At 42.8% G+C, this 26,118-nt stretch overlaps 1 protein-coding gene across 2 annotated transcripts in view; it reads left to right on the top strand.

Annotated features, from left to right (window-relative positions):
- Positions 1-19,511, top strand: part of LOC117442435 (histidine N-acetyltransferase-like) — a 36,239-nt gene extending 16,728 nt beyond the window's left edge. For both annotated transcript variants that reach the window (XM_034078431.2, XM_071202418.1), the window contains 3 exons: positions 16,884-17,105; positions 17,241-17,578; positions 18,240-19,511. In XM_034078431.2, coding sequence (XP_033934322.1) covers positions 16,884-17,105; positions 17,241-17,578; positions 18,240-18,516 — 837 coding nt within the window. In that variant the 3' untranslated portion in view covers positions 18,517-19,511. The remainder of the gene's footprint in view (positions 1-16,883; positions 17,106-17,240; positions 17,579-18,239) is intronic.
- Positions 19,512-26,118: the final 6,607 nt, after the last annotated feature.

The following is a 26,118-nucleotide window of genomic DNA, read 5'->3' as shown; positions in this document are numbered from 1 at the left end:
TCAGATGCAGCACGAGTGTTTATTCCCTACCGGTGAATACTATCTGGATCGAAACTATGATGAAGTGGTAAAGAGACTATGGACCGTTCGTTTCATTCCAGCCATTCGGGACACTCTGCACCAGAACCACCTTCATGTGTCGGAGAGGAGAGTCTTTGGAGCTACCGAGGCGATTCTGTACAACCTCAGAAACACCAGACTCTTTGAGGCTAAAATCGAGAAGCTATACGAACAGCTTGTAGAGAACGACGAGACCCTACTGAAGATTACAAGAGCAGCTTGGGCCTTCTGGCAGCATTAGGAAGAGTTTTTATTTATTTTTGATACTTTTTCATTGAAGTATGTTTTATTTTAATTTTACTTGATATAGTGTGTCCTTCCTTTTATTATTCTCTGCTTGGAGAAATGTTGTATATACATATCAATAAAATGCATTGTAAGAAAAACTGTTGTACTCATTACCTCATCGGGCTGTAACAGGAAACATGTCTGAGAAACGTGTTATGCATAGGGTGTATTACACTCCATCTAATCCAGGGAGTTTAGGAGGTGTGGATAAACTCCATAGAGCTGTACAGAATGAAATGGGTAAACAAGTAAATGTAGAGAAAGTCAGAGATTATTTATCGGAGCAGGATGCATATACTTTGCATAAGCCGGCACGGGTGCATTTTGTAAGAAACAGAGTTTTTGTACTCAGACCGCTACAACAATTTCAAGCAGATCTCTGCGATATGCAGTCGCTGTCCGAATATAATGATGGTTTTAATTATTTGTTAACAGTCGTAGACGTATTTTCGAAAAAAGCCTATGCTCAAGCATTAAAGAAAAAGACGGGTATTGAGGTTGCCAAAGCCTTTGATACCATTTTAACACACAGTGAGATCCCTAAAAAGTTACAAACAGATGCGGGGAAAGAATTCTTTAATAAAGTTTTTCAAAACTTATTGAAGAAAAGAGGTATACAACATTATGCAACCGCCAGTGATATGAAGGCATGTGTGGCAGAGAGATTTAACCGTACGCTGAAAACTAAAATGTGGAGGTATTTTACAGCTAAAAACACTCATAGATATATAGACGTCTTACCCGAACTACTTGAAAGTTACAATAATAGTTATCACCGAAGTATTAAAATGAACCCACTGCAGGTAACCAAGGAAAATGAGGCTCAAGTGTTTCGGAATCTATATAACCCCTCCAGCCTTCGTAAAAAAGCTGCTGTCAAAATGAGCTTTAAGGAGGGGGAGCTTGTAAGGATATCCAAATTGAGAGGAGTATTCGGAAAAAAATATGAGCAGAGTTATACGGACGAATTATTTACGGTGTCTGAAGGCTTACCTCGGCAGCCACCTGTTTACAAGCTCAAAGATTATGATGGAGAAGAGATCAAGGGGACTTTTTATGAGAAAAAGTTACAAAAAGTGAAGATAGCCAATGACAAGGCTTTTCAAGTCGAGAAAATTCTAAAAAGGCGTGTGGTGAGAGGGAAAAAACAAATGTTTGTATCGTGGCATAATTGGCCCGAAAAAGTCAACAGCTGGGTTGATGCAGACAAAATCAAAGATGTATAAAAGCAAACAGAATCAACGCTCAGTCCTTCATTACAGCCATGGCAAAATTATTTCAGGTGACTCTGGCTTTATTAGGAAAACAAACATGGGTTAGGGGTTAAATGTAATCATCGTGGACTTAATAGTCTAACAAAATACTTTTATCTGAATACATTTGTTGTTTTTAAGAGCACTTTTTGAAATTATTTATTAATTATTTCAGTGGACCAATCCAGTTTTTGTTAACATTAACGCTTTCTTCTCTTTTTCTTGTGTTACTAAGATACTTTTAAACACACTTTGGTGTATGCAACACTTGTTCAGATAAACAAGGTTTTTTCTTTTCTGATAAACTTACATATTTTAGTTATTTTATGTTACCAAGATACTTTGAGATACACCCTGATGTACGCAACACTTAACAAAGGGTATAATATGAAGTAGTTGGTAAGGAAGGGTTTTTCTTTAAGGGTGCAAAACTTTAGAACAGGGTAAAATATTCATTAATTTGTATTGAATTGAGTTTTCTTTTTTTTGATTTTCAACATACTATATGACTTTTCCATATTTCTGACATACTATACTTTTTTGACTTTTTTCTGTAGAATCTTGACAAAACTATTACTTGTTCTTAAATGATGACCTATTGCTGGAGATGAGATGAAAAAGCTACAACGCTTAAAGAACTTTTTTCTAAAAACTCTCAATTCTATAATTGACTACCACCATTCAACGCAATAAGCCCCACCCTCCACTCAGCAAATCATCTAAAACGAAGGACCTCGCTAAGACGACCGTTGTAAACTAGCCATGGAGCAGAGAAAAGCCAAGACTCCCCCCGCGAGTTGCAGCCAGGAACAGACTACTGGACTACCATCATCACCACCAAGGGGGAAACCCAAATCTTGCAATACTACTGATGCTGATTTTGCTCCTTGGGCCAAAACGTCTCTGTTTATAGACACAGTGAAAGCGGTGTTGGTTGATATTGTGGAGAGGGTGATACATCGGTACAGAGAAGAAATATGCAACGGGTGCCGAGTCAGTCACCCCGGCCAGAGGCAACACGATTTTCTGAATGACATGTCCGATTTTTACTTCAGAAACAATTACAACGTGTTAATGAAAAGACTCTGGCTCACCGACTTCATTACTGAAATCGACCAGACTCTTAAGGATAAAGACATTTTCACGGATGATTGGAGGATCCAAGGCGCTTCGGAGGCTTTTCTTCACAATCTCAAAAATTGCAGACGCCTCAAGGAGAGACTTGAAAAGATCCATGCCGAGTTGGATGGAGAAGAAGAAGACTAACAACCAGCAGTTGGATGGAGAAGCCAGGGACTTGTTCGATACATTGACTTTTTTCTTTAAGTAAAATAAAAATGGGAAACTACTATGCAAAACGCTCTGTATATATTGATCATAATGTAGTCATTACCCTTTTAATAAGTGTGGTGATGGGGACGATTGAAAACAGAACGAGTAGTGACCCCTGTGTAAAAAGAATGGCCGAAGTTTGTAAACTGGAAGACATTTTGGATATCGTTCGTTCTGGCAGTACTATTCCGGGTCATTGGGAAACGATTGTAAACGAAACATTTAAAGTGGTCCTGGAATCTTCATTTTCCGAAACATTCTGTAACATCAGCTTTTAAATACAAAAGTGTATCTTTCGGTAACCTTCTTGAGAGAATTAAGCATAAATCTGTCAAAGATTCTTAACGAAATCTACTGACACAAAGTAATTCATCATCTACTTTTCAGCTTTTATACACAAGAAACACATAGAAACAGTATCTCATACCACTCGCCAAGATCGCAAACGACAATTAGCAGAAAAGAATAGAAAAAGTAAAGAAAAACGAAGAAAAAGAAAAAGCAACATGAAAAGGAGAAGAACAATTAAAAGCAAACGCAGAATGCGAATGAAAAGAAAAGGGACCATAGGACGGAAAACTAAAAAGACAAAAAGAAGGAAGGTGAAAAGAAAAAGAAACAAAGTGAAGACATTTAAACTAGAGGATGGTGTTGTAGAGCCATTACCGGATCATAATAATCTTATAGATCATCTCCCGCTAACCGACTGCTGCGAATGTGTTGAACAAATACCAAAAGCAATGTCAAAAAACAGAGCATTCACACAGCCCAAGTAGATGTTTAGGGGTCTCTTGGAAGTATACGAATGCATTTTTTATATCAGATAAATGCATTAACATCACATGCAAATTCTCTATCCTTTCACCCGCAACGATTATAATCTGCTTTGCTTCTTCTTCGGTTTCTCCATTATTAGCTCTGAATGTAATCCTTTCTGGGACTTTTTGTGCTTCTTGTGGTCTGTTGAATACCTGGCGTAGGATTTGTTTAGCTGTAAGGACAGGTACCATATAATTGTCTTCAAAAAGCTTTGTCTATGTCGTCACACGTTTTGGCGTATCCTTCGCTGTAATGACAACCGACACTATAATAGACCGACACTACCAACAGTCTTTTAATACATATTCTGGCACTGTCGCCAATTTGGGCAATTCCACAGTATCGCGCTTTTTCTCTCATTATACTGAAGCAAAGCTCTGCCATTGCTTTTGGTATTTGTTCAACACATTCGCAGCAGTCGGTTAGCGGGAGATGATCTATACGATTATTATGATATGATCTCTGGTAAAGTTACTGAAAGATACACTTTGTGTATAAAAGCTGAAAAGTAGATAATGAAGTACTTTGTGTCAGTAGATTTGGTTAAGAATCTGACTCTTAATGGCAGTTTGTCATTTTGAGGGTATTTCAGTGAAACAAGGCTGTTTTGAACATTTGACAGATTTATGCTTAAATTCTCTGAGAAAGTTACCGAAAGATACACTTTTCTTTTTAAAAAAGCTGGAAAGTAGATAATGAAGTGTGCTTTGTGTGTACAGACACACAGAAAATACTGAAAAACACAACAAGAAGGACTGTAATACACATGTATCAGTACGCTCCCCTTGCTATGATGATGACAACAGTTTTTAGATGTAAAAAAAACACTTTTTTTATTTTTTTCACACACAAAATCAGTAGTTATACTGATTGTAGCATCCCCAGGACAGTCTCCAGCTTAGAATTCCCCATATTACTGGAGATATCGTGATGGAGTTTTTTCACTTCAGTCAAAATATTCACGTGTATGCTGTTTTCGACGCAAAGATGCATTACATCTACAAACAGAGCATACAATGAGAGCACATGATACACTTTTGATGTTTGTTTCATTTCTGAGATAATGTTACAGAATGTTTCGGAAAATGAAGATTCCAGGACCACTTTAAATGTTTCGTTTACAATCGTTTCCCAATGACCCGGAATAGTACTGCCAGAACAAACGATATCCAAAATGTCTTCCAGTTTACAAACTTCGGCCATTCTTTTTACACAGGGGTCACTACTCGTTCTGTTTTCAATCGTCCCCATCACCACACTTATTAAAAGGGTAATGACTACATTATGATCAATATATACAGAGCGTTTTGCATAGTAGTTTCCCATTTTTATTTTACTTAAAGAAAAAAGTCAATGTATCGAACAAGTCCCTGGCTTCTCCATCCAACTGCTGGTTGTTAGTCTTCTTCTTCTCCATCCAACTCGGCATGGATCTTTTCAAGTCTCTCCTTGAGGCGTCTGCAATTTTTGAGATTGTGAAGAAAAGCCTCCGAAGCGCCTTGGATCCTCCAATCATCCGTGAAAATGTCTTTATCATTAAGAGTCTGGTCGATCTCAGTAATGAAGTCGGTGAGCCAGAGTCTTTTCATTAACGCGTTGTAATTGTTTCTGAAGTAAAAATCGGACATGTCATTAAGAAAATCGTGTTGCCTCTGGCCGGGGTGACTGACTCGGCACCCGTTGCATATTTCTTCTCTGTACCGATGTATCACCCTCTCCACAATATCAACCAACACCGCTTTCACTGTGTCTATAAACAGAGACGTTTTGGCCCAAGGAGCAAAATCAGCATCAGTAGTATTGCAAGATTCGGGTTTCCCCCTTGGTGGTGATGATGGTAGTCCAGTAGTCTGTTCCTGGCTGCAACTCGCGGGGGGAGTCTTGGCTTTTCTCTGCTCCATGGCTAGTTTACAACGGTCGTCTTAGCGAGGTCCTTCGTTTTAGATGATTTGCTGAGTGGACGGTGGGGCTTATTGCGTTGAATGGTGGTAGTCAATTATAGAATTGAGAGTTTTTAGAAAAAAGTTCTTTAAGCGTTGTAGCTTTTTCATCTCATCTCCAGCAATAGGTCATCATTTAAGAACAAGTAATAGTTTTGTCAAGATTCTACAGAAAAAAGTCAAAAAAGTATAGTATGTCAGAAATATGGAAAAGTCATATAGTATGTTGAAAATCAAAAAAAAGAAAACTCAATTCAATACAAATTAATGAATATTTTACCCTGTTCTAAAGTTTTGCACCCTTAAAGAAAAACCCTTCCTTACCAACTACTTCATATTATACCCTTTGTTAAGTGTTGCGTACATCAGGGTGTATCTCAAAGTATCTTGGTAACATAAAATAACTAAAATATGTAAGTTTATCAGAAAAGAAAAAACCTTGTTTATCTGAACAAGTGTTGCATACACCAAAGTGTGTCTAAAAGTATCTTAGTAACACAAGAAAAAGAGAAGAAAGCGTTAATGTTAACAAAAACTGGATTGGTCCACTGAAATAATTAATAAATAATTTCAAAAAGTGCTCTTAAAAACAACAAATGTATTCAGATAAAAGTATTTTGTTAGACTATTAAGTCCACGATGATTACATTGAACCCCTAACCCATTTGTATTATATGTTTGTTTTCCTAATAAAGCCAGAGTCACCTGAAATAATTTTGCCATGGCTGTAATGAAGGACTGAGCATTGATTCTGTTTGCTTTTATACATCTTTGATTTCGTCTGCATCAACCCAGCTGTTGAATTTTTAGGGCCAATTATGCCAAGATACAAACATTTGTTTTTTCCCTCTCACCACACGCCTTTTTAGAATTTTCTCGACTTGAAAAGCCTTGTCATTGGCTATTTTCACTTTTTGTAACTTTTTCTCATAAAAAGTCCCCTTGATCTCTTCTCCATCATAATCTTTGAGCTTGTAAACAGGTGGCTGCCGAGGTAAGCCTTCAGACACCGTAAATAATTCGTCCGTATAACTCTGCTGATATTTTTTTCCGAATACTCCTCTCAATTTGGATATCCTTACAAGCTCCCCCTCCTTAAAGTTCATTTTGACAGCAGCTTTTTTACGAAGGCTGGAGGGGTTATATAGATTCCGAAACACTTGAGCCTCATTTTCCTTGGTTACCTGCAGTGGGTTCATTTTAATACTTCGGTGATAACTATTATTGTAACTTTCAAGTAGTTCGGGTAAGACGTCTATATATCTATGAGTGTTTTTAGCTGTAAAATACCTCCACATTTTAGTTTTCAGCGTACGGTTAAATCTCTCTGCCACACATGCCTTCATATCACTGGCGGTTGCATAATGTTGTATACCTCTTTTCTTCAATAAGTTTTGAAAAACTTTATTAAAGAATTCTTTCCCCGCATCTGTTTGTAACTTTTTAGGGATCTCACTGTGTGTTAAAATTGTATCAAAGGCTTTAGCAACCTCAATACCCATCTTTTTCTTTAATGCTTGAGCATAGGCTTTTTTTTCGAAAATACGTCTACGACTGTTAACAAATAATTAAAACCATCATTATATTCGGACAGCGACTGCATATCGCAGAGATCTGCTTGAAATTGTTGTAGCGGTCTGAGTACAAAAACTCTGTTTCTTACAAAATGCACCCGTGCCGGATTATGCAAGGTATATGCATCCTGCTCCGATAAATATTCTCTGACTTTCTCTACATTTACTTGTTTACCCATTTCATTCTGTACAGCTCTATGGAGTTTATCCACACCTCCTAAACTCCCTGGATTAGATGGAGTGTAATACACCCTATGCATAACACGTTTCTCAGACATGTTTCCTTTTACAGCCCGATGAGGTAATGAGTACAACAGTTTTTCTTACAATGCATTTTATTGATATGTATATACAACATTTCTCCAAGCAGAGAATAATAAAAGGAAGGACACACTATATCAAGTAAAATTAAAATAAAACATACTTTAATGAAAAAGTATCAAAAATAAATAAAAACTCTTCCTAATGCTGCCAGAAGGCGCAAGCTGCTCTTGTAATCTTCAGTAGGGTCTCGTCGTTCTCTACAAGCTGTTTGTATAGCTTCTCGATTTTAGCCTCAAAGAGTCTGGTGTTTCTGAGGTTGTACAGAATCGCCTCGGTAGCTCCAAAGACTCTCCTCTCCGACACATGAATGGGGCGAAGCCTGCGAGCTAGTTCAGGCAGTCAACTCGAGCACTTATGCTGCATTCATACATAACGCCCCCTTGCCGCTCTACAACCAACCAAACAGAGTCTCCTTAATATGCCGCTCTATTTAACCTGCCAGATCTCTCTCCATGCATTGCTTGCTGCTGCTATTGCTGCAGCTACGTCGCTGCTGCTTGCTGCGTTCACTTGCTATTGCTGCGTTCATTTGCTATTGCTGCGTTCATGTTCGTGCTGCTGTGTTTCATGTTGCTGCTGCTTGCCTGCCGGTGCTGTCCTTGCAAATGTCTATTGCAATCTCCGACTCCGGAACCGAATCATCATACGCAAGAAGCCGTAAGAAATGCCTCATTCACGAAACACAGGCTAGCTCAGAGCATGGTTCAGACGCCGCTGGAACGAGCCACAGCTCCCGCACGACACACATTCAGGTGTCCCTTCCGTCCTGATCTGGAGTAACTTTTAATATCCTTTGGGCCAGAGGAAGTCCCGAGTTCTACGCCAGCTCTGGTAACAACCCTTCTCTTGTGTGTCAGCTAAGAGTCGCACTGTCTCTCGGTCGGTGGGTATTTAAACACCAAAAAAGGCAGGAGCAAGCTGACTCCTGCATTCCCAAAGTACCTGCCATCCTGTCCTACCTTCTCGAAGTAAAATCAGCGCTTGAAGCCTTTAATTGCACGATATATTCCCGTGAACAAACTCGATTTCCCCTACCTGCAATGTAAACAAATGTTTCTACTTCCGCGTTCAACCACGTTGTGCCGCTGACGTCACACTCCCGGGGAGGCTGGGAATTGGAGTCCCAGATCCAGCCACGAGTTCTTGCCTCCTGACAGGTATATAATACTATTCTGCATAAGCAATGTTTTATTATGGAAATATTTGGCCTGCAGTAAGTCATATTTGAGGCAATTATACAGAAATTCATTGTATATAAGTATTTATACTAGGCCTACTATAAATCAATGAAATTAAAAACGGAAATAAATTAATAATTTCCATCACGTGAATATGAAGGGAAGCTCGATACATTTTTGACCATCATTTTAGACTTCAATCTCCTACAGTGTATTTTCTATGAATACCATGAATCATTCTCTGCCAAGCGGCCATGTACATTTAATCACCTACCAAAGAAGAGTTTTTCCTCACAGGAATTAAGCTCTACCTGCAATATCTGCCCCTCGCTGGGTGTGCCTCAGGAGGCGTCATGCTGCAAATCGTTTCCAAGCTCTTCCTAATCACAGATGTTCGTCAAATTACCTTATCACAGGCTTAAATCAAGGTTTCTTAGCAAGTTATGCTGGCTCCCAGGGACCCATGTCTGTTGAAACCTGCACTCAAGACTGAAGTTTGCACTGAAGGAGCCAGGAGTATTACACGTGCTGCTATTTAAACGTTTAAAAACACAACAGGCCCCTAGCCTAGTGCTAGGAGGAATTATTCTAGCAACGTTTCTTTATTGAGCCGTTAGTTCCTCACAATTATTCTGTTAAGAGTATTAACTACTAAAATTGTTCCCGTTTCTTTGCTCTGTAGATGACATGGCAGGGAAAGCAGACATCCCATATGCCTTCTGTGGCATATATATTTTAAGGTTTTACAATCAAATGTGCATTTGGTTGCCATAGTAGCCCACGTTTCTTTGACACCAGAAGCATTATGCTGGATTCTCTACGACACATATACATTGTCATCTCATTTAGAAACACCGGAAAAGTCTGCGAGAGTGTGATTTGAGCTTAAGAAGCAGTCCTGAAGAACCATCATCGCAGGGGAAAAAAAAAAAAACATATTTCGTCGAGCAGATTGTCTGTGTCAAGGTAACCGGTAATTGTTTGAGCAACACATCCGAACCTTTGCAGGGGATGCCCACCGCGGGTGGCAGAACAGACCTGAATCCAGTAGACTTCTCAGAATGACTAGAGATCTTCTCATAGTCCAAAACAGTTAACAGGCACAGCAGAATCCCGATATGGGCCATTTTCCCAGACCAGCAGACAGTATCCGTGATGTTCCTGGAGCAAATCAGCACAGCAGCAAAGGACAGGCGAAAACAGCAGCGTGGAAGCGCTCCGGTCCCTCCGTGGTATCCCCGGGGTGAAAGCAGGCCTCTGCAACAGCAGAACCAGGACAGGTGGAAAGCAGGCCCCAGCGGTGGTAAAATCCTCCTCCGCACAGCAGCACACGCCCGGTGGAAGCAGGCCAAGCCCGAAGCGTGGATCCACTCCGTCTCTCCGCGACGACTCCGAGGTAAAAACCTCTCCAGTACAGCCGTATTCTACAGGTGGGAACAGGCTTCCGTAGATCGCAGATCGCAGGCAGCAACAGGTGGAGCCGCTCCGTCTCTTCGCTCCGTCTCCGGAGGTAAAACACCTCAGTACAGCCGGCCTCGGCAGATCGCAGACAACTAAAACTACTTGTATAAGCAGGGATGGCTAAAAGTTTGTAAGCAGGAGAGCTAGATGCTAACAGATGCCAGATGCTAACGGGTAGTGCGAGCCTGTAGAAATTGCGACTGCCTCCAATGACGTGATGACCTTAAGGCACCATAGTCTTAGGTCACGTTCACACCTGCTTGGTTAGTACTATTGAATCGGTCCCTGTAGCGTTAACCCCTTGATGCGGTTCGTTGGATTGGTGTGGAAGCAGTCCGATACCTCTGCTCCGCCTAAAAGAGGTGGTCTCGGGTCGCTCGCTAGTAAACTCTGGAGAGGTTCATTGCTGGTGTGACGTAGTCCGCATCAAAACATGGGAAACAACTATTTGCGCGTCATCGCTTGTTTTGCTATCTATGCTGTGAACATACAGTAACCTTTAGGGTCATGCATGCTTTCTGGTGACTGCTTACCTCACTGGTCCCCTGTGTACAGAGAAAAGGCAGTGGTACAATTTCATCAGAGCCACCTGTCATCGGTGAAACCTCCTCACTGCATAACGTCTCATTATGTGTTATAATGTTTTTAATGCACGTTGTCTGATTTATAATCCTATGCGCCGGCCGCAGAGTCTGTTGATGTGCTCTCCAGATTAACAGCAGTATGAAAATAACCTGCCAATGCTCCATGATGCAGGCTACTGTATGAATTGCTGGCATCTGCATTTTATCCGCTTAATGTCCCGCCAATTGTTGAAAAAGCATCTCCGTACAATGACTTTAGTTTACAGTTCATAGTCTGTTTGAGGTTGCCTGGGTGAACGCAAACCCAACCTTCTGCAAATGAAACGATGTAATACACTTGCGTCTGGTGTAAAGACGCGGACTATTCGGCATGAATGCAATCTTAGAGATGGCTATTGCTCAGATCTTTGGTCTTAGCCCCTCTGCGACGAGTGGAAGGTTATGTTCCTTCTTTTATAATGACCTTGCGGTGTCCTCAGATCCTCTCTAGTTACTTACAGATGATGCGCCTTCTGCTGGTTCGGGGGATTTCACAATGCAGTGGTTTGCCCCACCAGCTTGCCATGCCCTCGTTCAACCAAACGACTCTGGATCTACACGTCAAGCCCTCAAGGATTTCCCATATTCTGCCTCCAACCAAGAGCATGATTCAAAGCATACAATCAGCTTGGTACTTTATCTTCTGTCCCAACCTCCTCTGTGTACTTATACAATAGATATAATAGTTGTTCATGCATTAATTGTATTTTCATTCGAATCCTACAATCTTCAAGTGCTAAGTATTAAGCCACGCTAGAGTTAATTAATTTGCTCCTCAAGGGCCTTAAGAAGGCACGTCCTCCACGCAATGATAAAGACTGCCTCTTAACTTTGCACCCGTGCAAAGGTTAATGTATAAATTCAGGCTAAGTGGTTTCACTATACATTGATAAACGTCAGATGCAGTTGTTACAGCTTTCTATTGGTTTCTCAGGTGGCGAATACACAGACCTCTCACCTTTTAATCCTCAGCATAATCTCTCCCTTACTGAATTAACTTTGGAGATCAAATATACACACTTTTTTGAAACATTCAATGTCTGACATTTCTGATTGGGGAGTCAAGGAACCCCGAATAATCATTGCTAAAACTAACACCGTTTTCTTTGTCCTTTATCTTCCATGCTGAACTTCTCGCATCATTGCCCTCTGACACATGCGTCGGCACCCATGTGTATTCGATGGCTGCAAACCCAACGACGAGGGTTCTCCTCCAAGCTGCGTGATCTCTGCCTAAGCTGCGACCTGCCCCCAGATCGCTATTCCCACTGTTTAAGAATCTGCACAGCCACAACCGCAGCTCTATATCCGCCTACCTCAACCCTGAGTGTCCTGGGCCGTCGGTCATCTTCTGCCCACCAGCGCTATATCATGCCTCACATGAATGAGATCCTTTCAGCACAAACAACCATGAGCTCTTGCACTACTCGATGATGAGTAACGTTCAAAGATGTATATCTGTAGAATCTTGTTATTGCATACCAGGTGGTTGCTGGGTTAGATTATATTTATTTCATTATAGTATATTCCCCTCATAGCTGCATGCTTGGGGGGGAAAGCTCATTGTCGCTGCCTCAAAGACCTAGACACAGCAGTCTTGATAGGTAGTATATTCCCCTCAAAGCCGCGGTGCTGGGGGGGGGTCGGCACTGGTCACTTCCAGGCCTACACATAGCAGTCTCGCTAGGTAGTATATTCCCCTCAAAGCCGCGGTGCTTAAGGGGGGTGGCTTTTCGGGCTGTTCCCGGGCCTTCACATAGCAGTCACTAGGTAGTATATTCCCCTGAAAGCCGCGGTGCTTAAGGGGGATGGCTTTTCGGGCTGTTCCCGGGCCTTCACATAGCAGTTTCATTAGGTAGCATATATAGGTAGTATTCCTCTCAAAGCCGCTGTGCTCAGGGAAGAATCGGCTCTGGGCTATCCCTCAGGCCTACACATAGCAGTCTCACTCGGTAGTATATTCCCCTTAAAGCCGCTGTGCTTAGGGGGAATGGCCACATGGCAGCTCGCCAGGCCCTCTACTTATCAGTCTCACATCACCAGCGTCAGGCTCGGGCTACGCAGTTTTGGGGGATAGTATCTAATCTCCACGCAGTTTTGGGGGTTAGTTATTTAATCATCACTCATCGTGCTATGTATATCTATGGAGTGATGATGCCCGAGCCTAGTCGCCAAACTCAACTATATGCTGCTTCTAATAAACATGTTAAAAGAACACGTGAGTTGTCTGACTGAAATGGGGCGAAGCCTGCGAGCTAGTTCAGGCAGTCAACTCGAGCACTTATGCTGCATTCATACATAACGCCCCCTTGCCGCTCTACAACCAACCAAACAGAGTCTCCTTAATATGCCGCTCTATTTAACCTGCCAGATCTCTCTCCATGCATTGCTTGCTGCTGCTATTGCTGCAGCTACGTCGCTGCTGCTTGCTGCGTTCATTTGCTATTGCTGCGTTCATTTGCTATTGCTGCGTTCATGTTCGTGCTGCTGTGTTTCATGTTGCTGCTGCTTGCCTGCCCCACCACCACCCCAGCTTCCACCTGTAGGCTCGGGGGTTAGTTATTTAATCATCACTCACCGTGCTATGTATATCTATGGAGTGATGATGCCCGAGCCTAGTCGCCAAACTCAACTATATGCTGCTTCTAATAAACATGTTAAAGGAACACGTGAGTTGTCTGACTGAAAGGTGGTTCTGGTGCAGAGCGTCCCGAATGGCTGGAATGAAACGAACGGTCCATAGTCTCTTTACCACTTCATCATAGTTTCGATCCAGATAGTATTCACCGGTAGGGAATACACACTCGTGCTGCATCTGACTGGGGTGATCGACTTGACATCCGTTACATGTTTCCTTTCTGTAAAGGTATACAACTCTATCCAACAGATGAACTACAACTGCTTTTACCGTATTCAGGAATGCCGATGTCCTAGCACGTTCTGTAGCATCACCCTCTGGAGCACAAGGAAAGCATGGCATATCAACGCCAATCTCTGGAACACAAGTAGAGCATGGCATATCAACGCCTACTACTGTTGATTCCCCTGGAGACTCGGGTGGAGTAGATGGAGGTTGAGGCATATTCAACCATCCTGTAATATCAATGCCAGCCATAGCGCTGTCCAGATCTGGTGTCCAAATTGTAGGTGAGGATGGAGGTCCTCCAGACGTTTGCTCCAGGCTGCAGATCGTGGGGAGAGACTTGGTTTTTCTCAGATCCATGCTGCTCTCTAAAATGTCCTTGAAGGGTTCTCATTTTTAAATGATCTGGTGAGGAAAGGTGGGGCTTGTTATGTTGAGTGGTAGGCGGAGCCCATTGGAGAAAAGTCAGAGTCGTTTGCAGTCAAACTATGTAGCTTTTAAAACTCAGTGATGCATAATACAGAAAACTCCTTCATTTTACTTGAGGGCTTCAACATGTATTTTGTACTTAGAAGGATACTTCATTAAAAGCTTCTAAATAATTACAATCTAGGGCTGTTATATAATAGAAAAAACAACAGATGCATAGAGGTTCTTTAACACACATCAAGCAGCATTAAGTAACTACATGATATTATAACATAAAAAAATAAAAGTACTTACCAGATATCTGTGCCTGATGGGGGAAAAGCAAAGAGAGGCTGTCTAGATGGTTCGGATCTTACTTATAGGCAACGCAATATGTAAATGACTCTAAAAAGCAGCCAATAGGGTTATTCCTGTCTGTTTAACAAATTAGCATTATATTGTACTTGGTTTTTATGGCAGAGCAAATACTTGTTTAGGTCTATATATCTATGAGTGTTTTTAGCTGTAAAATACCTCCACATTTTAGTTTTCAGTGTACGGTTAAATCTCTCTGCCACACATGCCTTCATATCACTGGCGGTTGCATAATGTTGTATACCTCTTTTCTTCAATACGTTTTGAAAAACTTTATTAAAGAATTCTTTCCCCGCATCTGTTTGTAACTTTTTAGGGATCTCACTGTGTGTTAAAATTGTATCAAAGGCTTTGGCAACCTCAATACCCGTCTTTTTCTTTAATGCTTGAGCATAGGCTTTTTTCGAAAATACATCTACGACTGTTAACAAATAATTAAAACCATCATTATACTTGGACAACGACTGCATATCGCAGAGATCTGCTTGAAATTGCTGCAGCGGTCTGAGTATGAAAACTCTGTTTCTTACAAAATGCACCCTAGCAGGCTTGTGCAAAGTATATGCGTCCTGCTCAGATAAATATTCTCTGACTTTCTCTACATGAGTACGTATATTACCCCTCTCCTTTCGGCCACCATATGGTCATCTCCATAGGGGGTTTATGGTTTCTCCCCCCCCCTGTCCTGACTTGTCTCAGACTACTCGCAAAAAAAGGCTGACTTTTTTTAAATATATGTTTTTTAGATGCTTTACTTTGATTGGAGCACCCAACGGATGGCTGTAAGTTGTCACCGGTGTCTCGCTGATTAAACTCATATCAAGACGTCTCTTGGCCATTTTCTCTCGACTTGAAAAATATTGAAGAGTGACCAAAAGACGCTGGCTTTTATTTAGCCAACCTCTAACGGGAGAGGGGTGAGGGGCGGGGAAAGTGTGTGTGTGTGTGTTCCCCCCTCCCCTCGGTCGCCATATGGTCTCTCCCCTCATGTCCTGACTTGTCTCAGACTGTTCGCAAAAACAGAGAGGCTGACTTTTTTTTAAATATATGGTTTTTTAGATGCTTTACTTTGATTAATTTCATGTTATTTGCAAGTATTTGTAAGTTACATTCAATACTGTATACAGGATTAGGGGCACAGGAAGTGGTTAGGAGGCGGGACATATATCCTATGCATACTAATTGATTGAAACAACGGCATTTTATTTTTCTCATTTTTTTAATTTTAATTTAATTTAAATATATTTTTTTATTTTGTAAACCGGAAGCGGGGGCGGGACATCCGCCGGAAGTGGGGGCGGGGCTTCCGATCAAATGGGCGGGACTTCCGGTCAAAAGGGGCGGGGCGACCTGTCACATTCCATGCATACTAATGTGATGAAAGTGGCATTTGTATACTACTCATATAATTAAAGGTGGGGTAGGTAAGTTTCAGAAACCGGCTCGAGATAACCTTTTTGTTATATTCCATGGAATGCTCTTAATATCCCGATAGCAATGAATATCTTAAGTGCTTTGACAAAAAATCCATAAAAAAATTTCATCTGTAGAAGCCGTAATACTGTAAAAAGTACAACCAATCCGTTTAGCCGGGCCGGATTGCGCCCATTGAGAAATAAAGGAGACGGAACGAGGGCCTGTCAGCCTTCCATCGGGGCACAAACTTATCTCGTGCCCTCATTGGTTATGTGCGCGTTCGTGTGTGTTGGAGGAGGGGCTCTGTAAGGAAGTGGCAGATTTTCTCCGGTTGTGTATTTTCAAATTCTAGCGATCTCGAGCCGGTTTCTCAAACTTACCTACCCCACCTTTAATGCTACTGAAAATATGCTATTAATGACCAGAAACACATTATCTACAGTTTTTATATCCCACATGCAGTTCACTGTAAAGCCACTTGGTGGAGGTGTTGGTTCATCAAACACAGTTTTAAGAAAGAAAAAAACAAAGACCAGTTCTGAGAATACAAATTCCTGGTACAGTGGTAGATATCCAGGTTGATACATAATATTATTTTCCACACTGAAGATTACGGAGGTATTGATCAGTCTTCTCATATTTTTAGGCCTCAATTTCTCCCCCCCCCCCCCAGAAGTCATCATTTAAGGGGTCATTTCTCCAAAAAAGATTCCACCCTTTTTTGGTTTGGTCACTGTCAACAGCCGCACCTAAAAAAATCCACCAGCGGCCACTGTCTGCTGCCATTGCCACACAGAACTTGGCTCATGTTTCATGCTCTGATTAGCATGTTCTTGTTTCCCAAATCTCTTAGACATTTAAGATCATTCATCATTTGTCAGTTATGCTGCTCCAGACCAGCTTCAGAAATGGTTCTAAAAAGGACATGTCAATGATTTTCTTCACATTTTTTCTTTTTCTACTCAACAGATTGCTATGGAGTCAGTGTTTGTGATTGACGATGGGGAGACTATGCTGGTGCAAGCACTACGTGTCGCCCCTCAGGAAAGGGGTAAGGGTGTGGTTGGGGTTCTGCAGCGCTTTTGCTCTGATCTGGTCAAATCCAAGTTCCCTGATGTCAAAGTAACCCGCTTGACCCGTGATCTGCTCTTACCAAAGGATTTCCAGAAATATCGCCTCATAACCAAGCAGGTACAAGCAACAAGCCTTTCTATGTATCGGCTTGTGCTTTATAAGCCTCCATTTAAGTCCGTTGGTTACAATATTGATGTAAATATGTACGATATAGTCCATGGTCAGCTCATGCATTGGCTCTCTTCTCTATAGGGTATTCTCCTGGTGCGCTTCAGGGCTGAAGAACTCAAGCTGCGTCTGTCCGATCTTGGTCTTGGAGATATTCAATCTTCTTTGTCCACCTCCTTCAAACCTCCTCCAGTGCGTCTCGACAATACAGCCGTCCGCCAGCTGTATCTGACCTCTGATCGGATGCATGGGGTCCTTCCTAACGCCACCATCATTCAAGATTCTCAGCCATTCAAGCTTCTACCCAGTAACATGGCTATTCTACTGAAGAAGGACATCGACTGGATGGTCGACGATGTGGCCAACCCTACTGTGACCAGCCTCTGTACATTCCCTTACAGGGTGCCCATTGGAGATGACTGGTAACTCTTCTTTCTTTCTTTCTTTCTTCTTATAATAATTTCAATTCAGGGACAACTAGTGTGCAGACAAATATGCAATAATGTTGTCTTACAATAATACCATTGGTGCCAGATTTGATCATTTGTTATATACATAGTGGTTTTAACCCTCCTGTCATGTTCGGATCAAATTGGAATGATTACTTCTTTCCTCAATCATAAATATTGTGTTTTATATTTGATTGCATCAAGACCTTAGGATATCCTCCACAGTCGGCATTTGAACATATAAAGTTGCTGATCACCACTTTCTTTCAATTTTAAGTGGTTTAGTTAACTTTGTAACAATGATGGTGTTCCCAGTCAAAAATGACCACCATAGGAGATGAATGGGTAACTCTAGAGTCTGTTCATCCATCAGATAGACACACCCATTGATGTAAACCAGAAGTCTGAGACATTGGTTGCATCTTAACAGGGTGTTAAATAAAATGTGATGATTTCTAATGGTTTTTGTTTCAATGTAAGATAAGTTAAAGTTACAGAACGGTAACACATTCCCCCGGGAACACCAAAGTAAGGGGGAGAAACAGACACGACAGGAAGGTTAACATTTCCAGAAGTTAATTTAGAACAAGAAAGTATGTTCACTGAATTGACCAGTACACTTCTTTTCAACCAGGTATTCCCTGAACATTAACATGTTCGGTACGGAGCTGGATCCTATCCGGCAGCAGTTCCTGTGCCACCTGCAGCGCCACACTGCCACTCTGAAGGGTCACGTGATGTGCCAGGTGTTCCTGGACCCCCCACTCTGGAAGCCCATGGTGGAATTCTGCCGCAACACCCTGAACGTGGAGCTGGTGAAGGAGTACACCCAGCAATGCGTGGTGGAGTCAGACGTCATCTCGGGAGGTGGAAGGAGAGGAGTAGGAGACGTTGGAGCCAGAAAGGAATAAGGACAAGGGGCAAAACAACAAGGAGTGGACACAACTCAATGACACCAAAAACACAACCGTTTGTAATGAGGAGGTAGAAACCAGGCAAACAAAATGTAGGTTCTACAAAACAAAACTGGTAGCGCAGTTTCATTTAACGATACCTAAATTCTGATCGGATATGATAATAATTCATTGTCAAGCCAAAAAGGCAACCCGATATCACAGCAAGACGTGAACATGTGACGATTTACCATGCTGGGAGACGTGAAGATGTCACGATTTCGTCCCTTCAAACGTGACAGTTACACGGTATAGTTAACCCATGTTAAGGCAGTGGAGAAATAACTGGAAATGCCAAGCAAATGCTACCCCGACCCAATGATTTATTTTTTAATAGTCACACTCGATTAGGCCAATATTCTTGTTGCCCCAGCTGGTCGACACCTCTTTTAGCAGAAACAAAGGCTACATTAATGTATTCAATCGATGTTAATCCATGCGTGTGGATGTGGAACCGGAAACAGACATAGGCAAGACCCTCTGCTCGTTGATTGGATGGTGAATGCATGCTGGGATTTGGTGTTTATGTGATGTGAAATCTGAAAACGTTTTTTAAAAATAAAATAATACTTTATTCCGAGTGTGCTTGCTTTTCTCTTTGAAAGTCATCACATAACGGCATTGTAATACACGGTTCGGCTGCATTAAATATTACATATCTGCCGTAGTTCTCTATTTAGAGAGCCCTGCTGAGAAGACTTCTAGACAAACATGAGGAACTGAAAACGTGACGTGGATCATAAATATATCAGCAATTAAACGACATCTTACATTTCTTTTCACACAATACGTCTCCTTGCAGTATCAACACTAATTCGGCTGATTTTTATATTTGATCCAATTGGTAGATAGGCTGTATTTACACCATAACGGTGCACAGCTGATAGAAAGGGACACCTGGTGGTTAAAGCACCTTATTGAATTGTATTATTTTATTATTAATAAGGCAGATGTGAAGCACACCTTCAATAAAAACTGAATTTTTCTTTGTACTTGTGTATTGTATGTTTTTGATTGTATATTGGTACTGGTACATGTTCTGTATTCTACGCACATTGGCATTTTATACAGATATAGACCATACTTATTTCTGAAATCTTCCAGTTGCTTCTTTTTTGTTGGCCGTTAACATTTTACTTTTGGTGATATTACTTTGATATTATATCAACAATACTTTGGATAACTAATAATAATAATAATTCCTTACAATTATTATAGCGCTTTTCCAGTGCTCAAAGCGCTTTACAGATACACATTACACATATTTTGTTGATACATGCACTGTGGACAATACCCACAGGAGCAAGTTCAGGTGAAGTGTCTTGCCCAAGGACACACCGGCTTTACAGACGCAGCAGCGGCGGGTTTCACCCCTTGATCTGATGATCATTGCACAGCACACTGCGCCACACCGTCCATGTGTTTCCACACCGTGTCTCTCCTCTCGCTTAGCTTCTGTTCGTTCAGGCCCAGAGTGCAGAGTCTATAAAACCTTTCCCATTCAGCATGTGGAAGTCTGCATGGAGTCTGTGTTTGAGTCCATCCTGGTCTGCTAAAACCCCAATGTCCGGAAAAGGGTCCCCTTCGTCAGGGGTTTCCTTCCTGTTGGAATACTCCCGCAGCATCTCCATCTCATCATCAGATAGCCTTTGAACCCACTCGTTCAGGATGGTTCTGGTGTGGCGGGCCGACTTCAGGCCGAGCAGAGAGGCCACGGCCTCGGTGCTGTGGAGTCCAGGACCTGCAGCATCCACGATGTTCCTCAGCTTCACGACCCCAACTTCCAGCCGGGCCCCCCACACCAGAGGCTCTTCCAGGAGCCAGAACAGAGATGCTGCGGGACCCACTCTGGCCCATTTAAAAAGTGTCCATACTTTAAAGGGTCCTTTGTAAAACGGAGGCAAAACACACACACGAGTAAAATCACAGTTTGTTAAAAACAATGACGCATCCAAACCCAGGCCTGCTACCCCCCTTAAAATGGTGCTGGCTCCCGGCCCCCAGACGACATCATCGCTTCCTGTCAGGTATCTTTGTAAAAACTGGAGTTTAAAAGCAGCTGCTCGACTCTCCAGGTGCACCAACCCTTGCCCCCTTCTTCCTTTGGCAGGTACAGTGTGCACTGAGGAACCCAGTGCAACGTGCACTGAGGAACCCAGTGCAACGTGCACTGAGGAACCCAGTACAGCGTGCACTGAGGAACCCAGTGCAACTTATCCCAAAAGACATTTAAAATAATGCCTTGCAGCTTTTTTAAAAGACCAGCAGGGGGCTCTACACACCTTAACTTATGCCAGAGGCTGGATGCTACCAGGTTGTTGATGACTAGCACCCTGCCTCTGTAGGACATGTGGGGAAGCAACCAGCGCCACTTGTTGAGCTTCCCCTCCACCTTTTCTAAAACCCCTTCCCAGTTTTTCTCCAGTGTGACCTCATCTCCAAGATGGACCCCCAGATACTTTAGACCCCCCCCTCTTCCATGTCAACCCACCTGGGAGTTGAGGGAGGCCACCAGTCCACTCCCCCACTGCTAGGGCCTCACTCTCAGCCCAGTTGACCTTTGCAGAGGAGATCTTTTGGAAAGTATCCACCACCTGCCCTAGCTTTAAAACATCCTGTTGATTTTTTATAAAAACAATGATGTCGTCTGCATAGGCCGATAAAATAAAACGTGCATTAAAACCAGGTAAAACCAGGCCCTCATTAAAAGAACGGATATTATAACGGACAGGGCCCTGGACAGCAGCTTGTAGTCAGGGCACAGCAGAGAGACGGGCCTCCAGTTCTTTATTTCCTGTAAGTCACCTTTTTTCGGAAGGAGTGTTAAAACGGCTCTTGGCGATAAAGCCCGGGCTGAGGCCGAACCTCTCCAGCACCTTCCACAGGTAACGGTGCTCAACCCGGTCGAAAGTCTTTTCCTGGTCTAATGAAACCAGACCAGTGTCGAAACCCAAAGAACCAGAGACTTCCAAAATATCTCGAATTAGTGACACATTGTCAACAATTGACCTGCCGGGCACACAGTAGGTCTGGGTCCGGTCTACCACCTGGTCCATCACCTTCCTCAGCCTGGAGGACAAGGCCCTGGACAGCAGCTTGTAGTCGGTGCACAGCAGAGAGACGGGCCTCCAGTTCTTTATTTCCTGGACGTCACCTTTTTTCGGAAGGAGTGTTAAAACGGCTCTTCTGCAGCTCAGAGGGAGGAAAGAGTCATTCAAACTTTCATTAAAAAGGTCCATTAGATCCTCTTTTAGAAAGTCCCAAAATGTATTGTAGAACTCTGGGGGGAGGCCATCTATTCCAGGGGCCTTCCCCCCCTGCATGCTCTTGAGTGCTGCACACAGTTCCTCCTCCCGTCCAGCTCTTTGTTCGTCTCCTCAGACACTGTTGGTAGGCCCCTGCAGAACAGATGAAACCCTCCATCGTCTTCAGTGTACTCACTGGTAAAGAGGTCGCAGTAGAAGTCCACCGCTCTCTGCCGGATCTGGCTGTTCTCCGTCAGCTGCTGTCCTCCTGCTGGCCTCAGAGTGTGGATCAGCCTGCCCTGCCCGTTCTTCTTCTCCAGACTGAAGAAGTACTTTGTGGGCGAATCCATCATGGAAGCGCTCTGGAATCGGGACCGGACCAGCGCCCCCTGTGCTCTAGAACCCAGCAGGTCTGCCAAAATGGCTTTTTTAGATTTGAGGTCTTCAATACAACCTGGATTTCCTGTGGACTCTGCAAAGCTCTGCAGTTCCACTATTTCCATCTCCAGATCTCTCATAGACTTGGTGATGTCACGAGAAACATTGAGAGTGTACTGAAGACAAAGCTGCTTGATGTCGGCTTTCCCACAATCCCACCACTGCTTCAAAGAGTTAAAATCCCCCTTCCTTTCTCTAAGACCTTTCCAAAAATAAATAAAAACCTCTCTGAGATGTGTGTCTAAAAGCAGAGCAGTGTTAAAATGCCAATACGCGGGTTCCGGTTATGGCGTTGGAGTGATCGGTCGCATTGGCGTTTGCTCCCTAATCCTTTTTCGCTTTTACACATATACAACCAGACATCTGCTACTTTTCTTACTTGATTAGTCATTAGTAGTGCCTCAGTAACTTTTTCGTTGTTGAAATGAGTAAAACTCAAGGCAGTCGTGGCAAAAGTCAGCAACAAACTAAACTCTTCAGCTCGCAAGATAAAGAGGCCATGAACACCATGAACACCGCCCTGGCCCCAATCCAAGCCTCTCTAGATCACAGACACCGTGGCTACACATACTGCCACCATCACCGGAATGGAAACGGCTCTCAGCGCTCATTCAGATGGAATCACTACTCTGGAGCGAGAGGTGGCCGTATTGAAATCCAAGTTGGAGACCACTAATCAGGTGAATGACAGATTGCAGCTGGCGGTGGAAGACCTGGTTTCACGTTCCAAACGACAGAATCTCCGTGTGATTGGCATTCCAGAAGGAATGGAGGGGGATGATGCTCGTCTCTTCATGACTACACTGTTCAAGAAGATGGTCGGAGACCCTCAGCTGGATACCTTGGAGCTAGACCGTGCACATCGCAGTCTGGCTCCGAAACCACCGCAAGGTTCCCGGCCCCTCATTGTCCACTTCCATAAATATGCCCTGAAGGAACGTGTGCTGCTGTCGGCTAGGAAATCCCGGGATGTCTCGTACCAAGGTCATCCCATCAGGATCTTTGAAGATTTCAGCGCCACACTCGCCAAGAAGCGGGCCGCCTTTAACAAAGTGAAGTCGCAGCTCTACAAGGAGGGAATACGCTTCGGCTTACTCTACCCAGCCCGCCTGCGTGTTACTATTAACGGACAGACTCGCATTTTTGACTCCGCGGAAGAGGCAGAGCGTTTCTACCAGGTTCATAGCAGTAAGTGAATGATCAGGACTCTGTCCACATACCCCCTCTGAATCTTGTTTTTCACTTAAGTTATTTTTATTTCTATAACCGAGCTGAAGCTACACGGACATGAACGTTAAATTAGACATTGCTTGCAGCTCCCTGCTAGGCCAATAGAGGTCACTGCTGTCTCGTTTATGGGGGTGTGGACTGGGGAATGACTGCAAATCAGATGGGGTTGTATGTGATAATTATACATTTTGAAGGGAAGCCAACTACACCGTAGTTAACCGGAGGTGTGCAGAACATTTCCTGCGTGCTCATCTACGTTACAGGATGAGTTTAGGACAAGGTTGTAGGGATTTGTTAGAGATTCAGACATCTGATCTCGTTGGGTTGTGTTTTTTGTGTGTGTTTTTTCTTTCTCTTTCTTTCTCTTTCTTCTCAATACGGGAGGAACTTTTTTCTTTGGTGCCCATCTTTATAACACATTTGAAGTTCTTACCTTACTCTGTGTTGTAGCCTACTGGCTAATTCATAATTTCATCATATTATTCCAAAGGCTGATATTGTGGCTCATGCTCTATGGATGATATAAGACAGAGAGCAATGCAAGGATCAATCAGGTTTACAAGCTGGAATGTCAGAGGACTTGGCGGGCCTACTAAAAGAGCCAGAGTATTCTCACATCTTAAGGATATGACGACGGACATTGCTTTTCTGCAGGAGACCCACCTGCGTGTCTGTGACCACACCAGACTGCGGAAACCCTGGGTCGGACAAGTGTTCCACTCCAGCTTCAATAGCCGTTCCAGAGGTACAGCAATTTTACTACACAAACGACTGCAGTTCTCTTTAGAAAAGTGTATTTCTGATACAAATGGGCGTTACATTATAGTCGTGGGTGTATTGCTCCAAATTCCTGTTATTATGGTTTGCGTCTATGCCCCTAATTGGAGTTGTCCTAATTTTATGACATCCTTATTCTCATTAATCCCATGCCTGGATTCACACCACCTTATTTTGGGGGGAGATCTTAATTTGGTTGTTAATCCTGCCCTTGATTTATCCAAGCCAAAAAACCTAACCCCATCTAGTACGGCTAGAGCTCTTATGTCACTTGTGGACCAAATCGGTTGTGTGGATACGTGCAGATTCAGCCACCCAACAGCAAAAGAGTTTTCATTCTACTCCCATGTTCATCAAACATATTCTCGCATTGATTATTTTTTTTTAGACAAAATACTCATTCCTTCAGTGAAATTATGTGAATATTCAGCAATAGTCATATCAGACCATGCCCCCCTTTTATTAGACTTGGAATTGCTTCCTAAAAGTAGACTGCGCTCAAATTGGAGATTGAACACTGGGTTATTATCTTCTAATAAATTCTGCGAATTTATTTCTGAGAAAATTAGACTCTTTATCCTAAATAACAAATCTGACTCGACTTCTCCTTCCCTCCTGTGGGAAACCTGTAAAGCGGTAATTCGTGGTGAGATTATCTCTTACAGTGCCAGGGAACAGAAGCAGCAAATACAGAGACAACTTGAGCTGATGGAAGCAATTCGACAAATTGGCAGACAGAACCCCTCTTCTCCTAGTCCCGCTCTTCAGACGGAGAGACTCAAGCTCCAAACTGAATTTGATCTTATTTCCACAAACAAAGCAGAGTTTGTTTTAAGGCGCACAAAGAGTACCTATTATGAATATGGGGACAAGGCCAGCCGACTGCTAGCGTTACAACTAAAGCGTCAATCTGCCTCACAAATTCGCAAATCCCCCCATACAATAGTTACAGACCCAAAGGAGATAAATAATGTTTTCGCTTCGTACTATTCTAATCTTTACCAATCAGAGGCTCCACCTGACAACATCTTAATGAAACCATTTTTGGATAATTTGGACTTCCCTACGATCAACGAAACAAGTAAAAGGAATCTAGATGCTCCACTCAGTTTAAAGGAGGTTACAGACAGTCTCAGATTAATACAGAATGGCAAGGCACCGGGCCCGGACGGCTTCCCAGCTGGCTTTTTAAAGAAATTCTCTGATCAACTGGCTCCCTTGCTATTGGACATGTTCAACGACTCCTTAGAGCGTGGGTCCCTTCCTCCATCCGTAACTCAAGCATCAATTTCACTCATTCCAAAAAAAAACAAAGATCCAGCAGAATGTAGCAGCTGGAGAGCTGTTGGTTTGCTCAACTCTGACATAAAGCTATTAGCTAAGACCCTGGCTAGCCGTCTGGACCCCTGTCTACCAAACATTATTTCGGGTAATCAAACTGGCTTCATAAGGGGTAGACAATTGTCCTCAAATATTCGTCGCCTCCTTAATATTATAATGTCTAAGTCTAGCACACAAGAGGCTGAAATGGTAATCTCTATGGATGCGGAGAAGGCTTTTGACCGAGTGGAGTGGGGTTATTTATTTTCAGCTCTTGACAAGTTTGGTTTTGGTCAAAGATATATTTCATGGATTCAATTATTGTATAGTGCTCCTACAGCTAGTGTGACTACCAACTCCACTCAATCCAAATTGTTCCCCTTACAACGCGGTTGCCGCCAAGGCTGTCCCCTGTCGCCTTTACTGTTTGCAATTGCAATCGAGCCACTTTCCATCGTTCTCAGAAACTCACCAGCTTTTACAGGTATCTATAGGAATGGGGATGAACACAGGGTTTCGCTGTACGCAGATGATTTGCTGCTCTATGTCT

The sequence above is a fragment of the Pseudochaenichthys georgianus genome, unplaced genomic scaffold, assembly GCF_902827115.2.
Source record: "Pseudochaenichthys georgianus unplaced genomic scaffold, fPseGeo1.2 scaffold_428_arrow_ctg1, whole genome shotgun sequence".
Lineage (NCBI taxonomy): Eukaryota > Metazoa > Chordata > Actinopteri > Perciformes > Channichthyidae > Pseudochaenichthys > Pseudochaenichthys georgianus.
The sequence above is the reverse complement of the archived record's forward strand: the minus strand, read 5'-3'. Positions and strand labels throughout refer to the sequence as shown.